We start from the raw sequence: 9,488 nt of genomic DNA on the forward strand, positions 1-9,488 counted from the left end.
GATGTAATGGCGTCTGCTTTTATGAATGAATCGAATATGCTTTTTGAAAGTACGTTTGCGTACATGAATGAAAATTTTGTTGTTGTGTAATTTACTAAAAATTTTGACGTCGTCAATTTTCAATTGATTTCTGATGCTATTTCAGACGATTGTTGTTTTTGTAAACAGTATTTGTAATTTTTGCGGGAAACATATTTACATGTGTACCCACCCATATAATTATGTATGATGATGTTTAAGACGATTGTTGTTTTTGTAGAATAATATTTGAAGTTTTCGCGGGCGACATACATGTACTGTACATGTACAGATATGTTTATACGTAGGTTTGTGTACATATTATTTGTGTAGCAATGTCATACGCACATATGTATGCATATGTGTATTTACAGGTAGAGCAGCGCGCGCATATTATTTCACTGATAAATGATAATATCTTGATTTGAAATTGATTTGTACTTACATTTGTATGTACATAGATATCTGCAGGAAAGATGCGTATGAAAGTGTTAAATGATAAAAGTGTGATTTATACGTATATATTATTGTTGTAATATACTAAGTTTTTTAAGATATTATGATAATATATCATATATGTAGCAAATATGTATATGCATACATATGAAATTATATTACATTATCAAAGATAAGAAATATTTAAAAAGTAGCTCATTCGCCCATTAATTACAAAAATTGCTTGGAGAATTGCATAAATTAAAAATAATGTTATCAATTTGCGTGAATTCATAAAAATTCGCAAAATCATATTCATATATTGATATGATAGCATGTAAACGTATAAAAATATAAGCCAAAAGGCTAACATGCGTCTGTAAACGCAATGTATATTTCAGAGCATAATTTTCATTGAGTTCTCAGCTCTGTTCACTCATGTATGTTAAAGTTTCTCCCGCCGAGCCAAAAGTGGTGAAATCCACTAATAGAAAATTCATGGCTCTTGACAGTTCACACGCTTGTCCGTAGTTGAAYCTTCTCTATAAATGTRCGTTCTCTATACCCACTCAAGTTTTGTCAAAATAAGTTTACTTGGACTGSTACTCTTTTTAAACTTTTAAAAATTATTAAATTACTTATTTATTGTTTAATATTTAACTTAGAAAAATTTACAATAAATAATTATATATATATATTTTTTTAATTTCTTCTCGTTACAGGTGAGTCTGTTTGTTCGGGAATTGAGGTTGAAATTGAAAATAATAACAATTTCTCTCATGGTAAGCTTTTTCATTATTCATTAACTACCATTACAACCGACTTTCATCTGCCTACAAAATTTTGAATTTGAAATTGAAAAACCAAAAACCAAAACAATTAATGCTTTAATTTTGATTTAACACGAACCGTTTTTAATATGCCGTTTATTGGAGCTTCCGCCTTTTTTACCTACAAAAATTGTTTACACTTTTCTTTGGCTTTTTATACTCTTATTTACCCAAATTAATCTCGTATTATTTGTTAATAAGTATAAATACTCTTTTCTCGATCTCGATCCTTCGGCGTTGCGTAATTCATCATTGTAATACAGGCGCAGTCAGACTGCATTAGGAATTAAATATTTGTAAATKAAAATAATACAAGTCTACTAAAAAACGTGTATTTAACAGTTCCAAAAATTTTCACAAGTTCATAACTTTTTTCTTGCGATTAGGGCGCATTTCTGTTGAATATGCTTAGCAGAGTCACCAAGTCTTGGAAATTAGCTGAAAGTAGCGCATCGCTGTTTTATAACTGTAAAGGAATTTATTRCATTCACATAATCTCTAAAACATTGCTTCTCCCATTAAAGCTTAGCCGTGTTCTTGGTGGCACCATTTTCCATATACATATATAACGCGATTACATTCCATTAYTGCGCWTGCCATGTTTACTGGTAGCTAAGCSACTTTTATCCTTTTGCATAGATCAGGATTTCTGTCTAATGATTTCCATATCCCCGGAGTTAAATATAAATTTCAACGCCAGACTTCGGGTTGGCTCTGACAATGCCTCTACAAGTCTTCAACAAAATCGTGTAATAAATAGTTTTTATTGCGGCACTAATAWCAGCTTTCCTTGTATTTACCACTACAACAATAACAAATTAATAACAATTGGTGAAAATCATTCATTCTCATTTGTCAAGCATTTCATTCTCATTGAGCATTGTTTGCGTTTCTCATCGATGCTCGTTTGCTCATTCGCTCGCCATTTCATTTCAATTCTCCTCATGCTATTTTGATGCAGCACAAAGACCATATACTGCGCCACCCACTCATTTGTCGCAACATTTCAGCACAGCTCGGCAAGTAGGCAAAAACYGCAAGCAAAAACGAATCATCTAATACTTACTCATTTGAAGTGAAAGAGAGCGCAACTGTTATTATTTTTAATTTTAAATCCTCTTCTGTGTATGTAACGATTTATTAATTAAATACATTTATATATAACTATATATCTGTATATWTACAATATATAGATAATTATGTGTTTCAAAAGTAAACTGCTTATATGTACTTAWGTATGTAATGCCTGCAACCAAAGCCGAAGTACACGCGCTAAGTGTATTTCGTGGCGGTTATGTAAAAACAAATATTAATAATTTTGTAAAAGGCAAATTACACAACCAACACTGTCAGCTCAAACATTTTATTAATGCACCACGGTGCTTTCCATTTTTTTCCGTCTCTTTCTACGTAACGCTTTGTCTCGTTTCACGCACACATTCGCGCGCGCAGGCGACTCTTCCTACCACATGAAGATCCTAGTGCCTGCCGTGGCCTCCGGTGCCATCATAGGCAAGGGCGGCGAGACAATCGCCTCTTTGCAGAAAGACTCAGGTGCTAGAGTTAAGATGTCCAAGTCGCACGACTTCTATCCAGGTAATAAGCTTGTCTCTCAATTGCACTTGAACATATTACAAATGTTTTCTCTCTCTCTCTCTATGCGTGTAGGTACTACGGAGCGCGTTTGCCTCATTACCGGCTCCGTGGATGGCATTATGTCGGTTATGGACTTCATTATGGATAAAATACGTGAGAAGCCCGATCTTACCACTAAGATTATTGATACTGACTCCAAACAGAATCAGGATCGTGATAAGCAGGTGAAAATTTTGGTGCCCAATTCAACGGCTGGTATGATCATCGGCAAGGGTGGTGCTTTCATCAAGCAAATCAAGGAGGAGAGCGGCTCGTATGTGCAGATTTCACAGAAACCAAAGGATATATCGTTGCAGGAACGTTGCATTACCATTATTGGCGATAAGGAGAACAATAAGGCCGCCTGCAAGATGATACTGTCCAAGATTGTTGAGGATCCACAGTCCGGTACATGCCTTAATGTCTCATATGCCGATATTAGTGGCCCAGTTGCCAATTTCAATCCAACTGGCTCACCGTATGCCACCAACCAGAATGCCATAAATACGAGTACCGCTTCGTTGAACTCGACTTTGGGTCAGAATATTGGCGGTGCAGCTACAGCTGCGGGTCTTTTAATAAACGGTACCGGTATTAATTTATCGCTAAACCTGAGCTCACCCAACCCAGCCCCGAACTTGGCGGTGGCCACACAATTGCTTGAACACATYAAGGTAATTGCTTGCTTACGCTTGTGTTTGGTTGAACAATTTAACCTTAACATTTACCATTTAGGTTGCACTACGCGGCTCCGGCTACTCAGAAACCGCTACCAACGAAGTGTGCGCCGCACTTGGCGTACTCGCCAAATATGGCGTTTTGGGCATGGGCGTCGGTGTACCGCATGCCAATGGCACCACCACACTCGGCAGTTTTCTGGGTGTTACGACGTTGGATCAGCAGACAGCTGCCGCCGCTTCAGCAGCTACTGCCAGTAATGTTTTCGGTGCTGTGGGTCAAGTTAATTTGGAACARTATACAGCGGCAGCGGCTGCTGCTGCTGCAGCAGCTGCCAGCCGTCCGACGCAGTCGCAACTAGAAGCGGCCGCCGCCGCGCAATTCGACCCTTTCCGTCATTTGAGCACATCAGCCACAGCGGCACAGGCCACCACACCGGTTTCGCTGAATAACAACAGTTTCGGTTTGACTGCGGCCACCGGTACTACGTGCACAACGGCGCAGAGCCTGAGCGCCGCAACGCATACGCTTAGCGGCTTGAGCAAGAGTCCCACACCGGGCGACCTGGGTGCTAAGGATACCAAAAATGTTGAAATTCCAGAAGTGATTGTTGGCGCTATCTTAGGTGGGCCACGCTTTTATTATCCCTACTAAAAAAAACAACCCCTAAACCAAAACATAGTCGGTGAAATCACGCGAAAACCATACGAAGCCTAAATGCTACACACAGACACAGTTAAAATGTTTAATGTTCCCACACTTATAATTTGTGCGAGCGCCAAAAACCGTTTGCCTAATTTATGTTGCGCCTAAAACTATGCTGCTCAAATAGCAAGCGCATTGGAGTAATTTTCTAAAATACTTTTAACATCTGCTAACAGTTTAAACGTTGTATTATTTCAATTAGTTATTGTTGCATATATGTTGCGTAACTATATCCTAACCAACACAAGCATACGTAGTTTGCCGCGTGCGCCGAAGCTTACTTACTTGTTTAGTTGAGAATCACACCACTAAGTTTGATATGTACGTTTTGGTTATTACGTGGTGCGGTGCAATTATAATCCACCTAATTTTCGATTGCAAAACATCGGAAGGTTTTATGATATTTTAGTTTTGTACTTGTAATATTTTATTGCCATAGAAACAGTGGTAAAAAAAAGTCATCTGCAGTGGATTTCGTATGGCAAGGGCGCTGTAAACGTAATTGTACCAGAAACCTAAAAAAAAAGCGAAACCTTGCTTTTTCTAATTATTACATCCATTACTATTTTTATTCCATTAGAAAATATATCTTTCGCAAAAATAAAATTTTTTAATTTTCACTTTTTTTCTTGCCACTTTACAGTCTAATGTCATGAAGTGATAGTTTGAGCGCCATTGTAGCAAATGTACGAAGTCCACTGCGGTCTTTATTCATCGCCGATCATATAAGCAATTAATTAGAATCTTTTCCACTTAATTCTTATCATTACATGCTATTAAAGAGCAATATCTTCTTCAAAAAGAAAAMCACCTTATTTTGTCGCTATGTACATATATACATTTGATTTCTTTTCAAATTCCATTCTCCATAAATGTCAATATGAGCGTGCTGTTATACATWTCTACGTACATTCCAACACCTGTAGTTTCTAAAAATATATACATACATATTTGTTAATAGACACACATTTGATTTTTGTTTTTGAGATACTCTATATTTTGTTTGTATTATCTAGTCAAGTTCTTGCCGCAAACATTTGCTTTCCTTCGCTTATCACAAACTRAAAATTCTCAAAGCAAAAAATCTCAAGCAAACCACATACCCAATACATAAGCAGACAAGCTCAGCCAACGAGAGTCTTAAGCAAACAAGTGCACACCCACCTGCTGAATCGAAGATGTGCGAAAGTACATACACAAACATTATGTGTAGCGATGTAACTGTGATTTCGTATACGCACCTGCACCCTGCGCACCTCTTACACGAATCATTCAATACAAGCACGCTTACAAATTACACGCACATAAAGTCAGCCATATGATAAAASCTTAGGTCTATTGTGCCTTCAGCCTTACAGTTGAGAGCATTATGTTCATAACAGTAGATACTTTTGTGCAGCTTCATGCCCAATTCATCAAAAAAACAAAAAGGTCGATAAAGTTTTTCCTCACCTCTTTAAAATCAATCTGGTACCCACAGCGGATATCAAGTTACAGTTAGCGTTCCAGATTTCTTCTCMTAATAGAGCTTTTAAGCTGCAATCCTTACACAAAAATCGCCAAAATCACTGTTATTTCACTCCAGCTGGTGTATCAACCCACGACAGGCTAAACTTTGTGTCCAAAGTTTTCACAAGACTTTCTTACACCGACACATACATATACATTTGCACACATTATAAAAGCATTCCTTGAATTGACCAGCGTAGCTTTACGCTTTTCTTAATCGCCTGCACCTCGACATTCCCGTCTTACTAGCACTAGCGCAGACATTCTAGCATAAATGACAGAGTGCGTCGCATTGGCTGTGCAACCAATTATCCTTGTACGGTGCTTTATCTAGTGATTAGTGCCACAAAACGCACGCACTCCATGTGTACATACACCGAACTCCAACTACACGAGCATACTCACACATAACGTGTATGCACATATCTTATTTACATATGTACATATATGGTATATTATATTACTTGTATATTATAATTGACATAGAAAGACATAAGATAAAAGTCATTTTTTGTTTGTTTTTTTTTTCAACTTTTTTTAAACGCAAACAAAAATCCTTATTTTATAGATGCTTATATAGGCGTAGGTATATTTGTTGTTATGAAGGGTTTGGCTTTTTGTTATACATACATACAAACATTTATTTACATATAATTCATATATAGTTATAGGTTTTAATATTTAGTAAAGTGCCTTACAAATGCACCAACCGTGCAGCGCTCACGCTACCAAACTGAATGGTGTAATCACACACAAATTTGGTAAAACTTCATATATACTATATAAATTTCGTGTGATTATTTGTTCGTAAAGCAGCTGTGAGCGCCGCGGTTACATGTGCTAAATATATATTTTGTAAACCATATCAATTTTTCACTTATCAATTAACCCTTGGTTATGTACCTATTGTTGATAAGATTAGCTATATGTATTAGATTAGTTTTAGTTTCTTCATGCGAAACTTCACGTTTGAACTCAAGACAGCTGCAAAACTGATAACGCTGATAGCAAGTGAAAGCTTTTCTSGTAGACGAAAAAATTTTCATTCAARGTTATAAAAAATAATAATTTTTAACACCGTTTAAACCATTTCTTCGAGARAAATATTCTCTCTAAAATATGCTTAGAATTGAGGAATAATTAGAAATATAGAGACAAAAATCTTCACAATTTCTACACATTTTTGCATATAATTGTTKTAGAGAGCTTTTAAAGAGCTTGCACTTTCTGAATCAATTGCAAAGAAACTACTCCTTCTATTTTCTTGGCTTTGATAATTACTTATGCCTTTATTGGTGTAAGCCGAGTTGACTAAATTGCAAGCTTTTAAAGAGCTTTAATTTTTGGCATCCATTGCAAAAAAGCTTTTGCATTTATTTTCTTTGCCATAACAATTATCTATGCTTTCATTAGTGTAAGCCAAGGTGGCTGAATTGTGAGCTTGTACAGAGCTTTCACTTTCGAAATCAATTGCCAAGAAGCTTTTGCTTCATTTTTCTTCGACATGCTTTCATTAGTGTTAGCCGAATTGGCTCAGCTTTTAAAGAGCTTTCACTCTCCGCAWTATTAGTGTAAGTCGAGTTGGCTAAATTGTTGAGCTTTCACAGCAGAAATTTCAAACACGCAAARTTATACGAACCSTTAATTTTMTGGTGTAAACAGCCTAAGCAGCGTAAATACCTCATAATATAMAAATTCTTAATTCGKTAGTACTCTTTCTTCCATTTTCKTTGTACATAGACAAGTACATATATRCATATAAGAAGTAAKCTATATAATTACAATTAYATACAGAAATACACAGCTATTTTTAGCGTAGAGCAATATTTATAAGCAGCTAGATATGCTTATAATAATTCTAAGCTAATTATTTTGGCTAACACGCAAAGAATTTCTAACTTAAAATTATGCCTTACTAATATGTGAATTTATTTTAGCTTAGCATATTGTTATGTAAACCACACTGCTTGAATTTATGTTATTTGTAGACTTCTTAGTAGTTGCCTAACCTCAAACATTTCGTTTTCACTTTATTTTAAAAACTTATATTATATATACGTACGTACATATATTTTYAGATTTTATTAACTGTTACTTAGTACCGTTTAGTTGCAAATCACTTTTAACYACACCTTAATTTAACAGTTATGAGTTTTGAGTTGAGCAACTGTACCCTCTATGTATGTAAATATTCCTCTTATGTATATTACTACAACAACAATACATACATATTATCTATGTATTTAAACCATATAGTGACAATGTACTTGTTTATGCTAATGTGTATAAAAATCTATTATAATGGAACATTAAAATTACAGGTCCAAATGGTCGTAGTTTAGTTGAAATTCAACATGTTTCTGGCGCAAATGTGCAAATTTCAAAAAAGGGCATATTCGCACCGGGCACAAGAAATCGAATTGTAACAATAACTGGTCAGCCGAATGCCATTGCCAAAGCGCAATATTTAATTGAACAGAAAATCACCGACGAGGAGACGAAGAGAGCGCGACAAATTCCACTAACCACTGTTGTGAATTAAAGCGAAAAACCATTTACACAAAATAAAAATTAAAAAAAAAAACAAGAAAAAAAAACATAATAATAATAACTAAAAAACAACAACATAAAATATAATCGAAAGAACATATTTTAAGAGACATTAAAAATAAAAACAAAAAGCCTATAATAATAATGCATACAGAAGATAGAAAAACAACAACCATAACCTTAAAATTAAAACGAAAAGTTATAAAATTATAAAATATGTAAATAGAAAAATATTAATTAAAATGCTGAAGACGAAAAATAGTTACAGTTGAGAATTCATACAGTTTAAAATTTACATCACAAATTTAGATGAAAGTTTTGAAAACACAAAAAAATTTGCAGTCAAAACCGCGAATGGTGGCAGCGTGCAAAAGCAACAAAACACAAACAAATTTTAAAATAAATAGCGAAATACAAAAAGMGAGCATTATAAATGAGAAGTGAGGAGAGAAGCGGCGCGCTGCGTATATTGTAATATATGAAAGTAGAGATTTTAAAGCAAGAAATTTAGGAACAATTTATATACCACATACGAAACCAAGCGMGCGCATAGCACTTCAGAGAACAATAACAAGCAAAACAAAAATAACAACTGAAGTAATTACATARTGCAGCCAGAGCGAAACAAACATATACACATACATATAGTGTAGCAAATAATTAGGCTGAGTTTTATTATAATTTTTAATAGCGAAAATTTAACTAATAAAAAGCATAAAAAAGAAAGTAACAACAAACAAAAACAAAAGCAAACATACACTGTTAAGTAATGTTCACTTCGTTGATTGTAGTTGGAAAAGTGCGAAATATTTACTTGCTGCAAAATAATTAAGCTAAAAGCAATTAAGTTAGCGCTAGTGAGAAGCAAAATGCAGGCAAGCAAAATACCTGAGCAGACACATACAAATACAAATATAAATACGTTTTTCACTTCCTGTAGTTAAAAGCGAATTATTTTCAGAATAAATTGCGTTTGGTAAAATTGAAATATAAAAGTAATAAGTAAATAAATTTTACACACCTTACTAGTTGTACGCTGCAGTAAAAACACGCCAGAAAGAGTTTCAAGAAAGGCACATTTGGGCACACACAAACCTATACACACGCACCTAAGCGGATTTGTGCTTT

The 9,488-nt window shown here is 34.9% G+C and overlaps 1 protein-coding gene across 13 annotated transcripts in view; it reads left to right on the forward strand.

The window, feature by feature from the left end:
• Positions 1-9,240, forward strand: part of LOC108975034 (RNA-binding protein Nova-1) — an 88,549-nt gene extending 79,309 nt beyond the window's left edge. For 11 of the 13 annotated variants that reach the window (XM_018943264.1, XM_018943265.1, XM_018943267.1 and 8 more), the window contains 5 exons: positions 1,176-1,235; positions 2,736-2,879; positions 2,952-3,592; positions 3,654-4,221; positions 8,132-9,240. In XM_018943264.1, coding sequence (XP_018798809.1) covers positions 1,176-1,235; positions 2,736-2,879; positions 2,952-3,592; positions 3,654-4,221; positions 8,132-8,352 — 1,634 coding nt within the window. In that variant the 3' untranslated portion in view covers positions 8,353-9,240. The remainder of the gene's footprint in view (positions 1-1,175; positions 1,236-2,735; positions 2,880-2,951; positions 3,593-3,653; positions 4,222-8,131) is intronic. The other 2 variants (XM_018943268.1, XM_018943262.1) reach the window with 1 other exon arrangement.
• Positions 9,241-9,488: the final 248 nt, after the last annotated feature.

This window comes from Bactrocera latifrons, unplaced genomic scaffold, assembly GCF_001853355.1.
Source record: "Bactrocera latifrons isolate USDA-ARS-PBARC rearing strain unplaced genomic scaffold, ASM185335v1 scaffold_60, whole genome shotgun sequence".
Lineage (NCBI taxonomy): Eukaryota > Metazoa > Arthropoda > Insecta > Diptera > Tephritidae > Bactrocera > Bactrocera latifrons.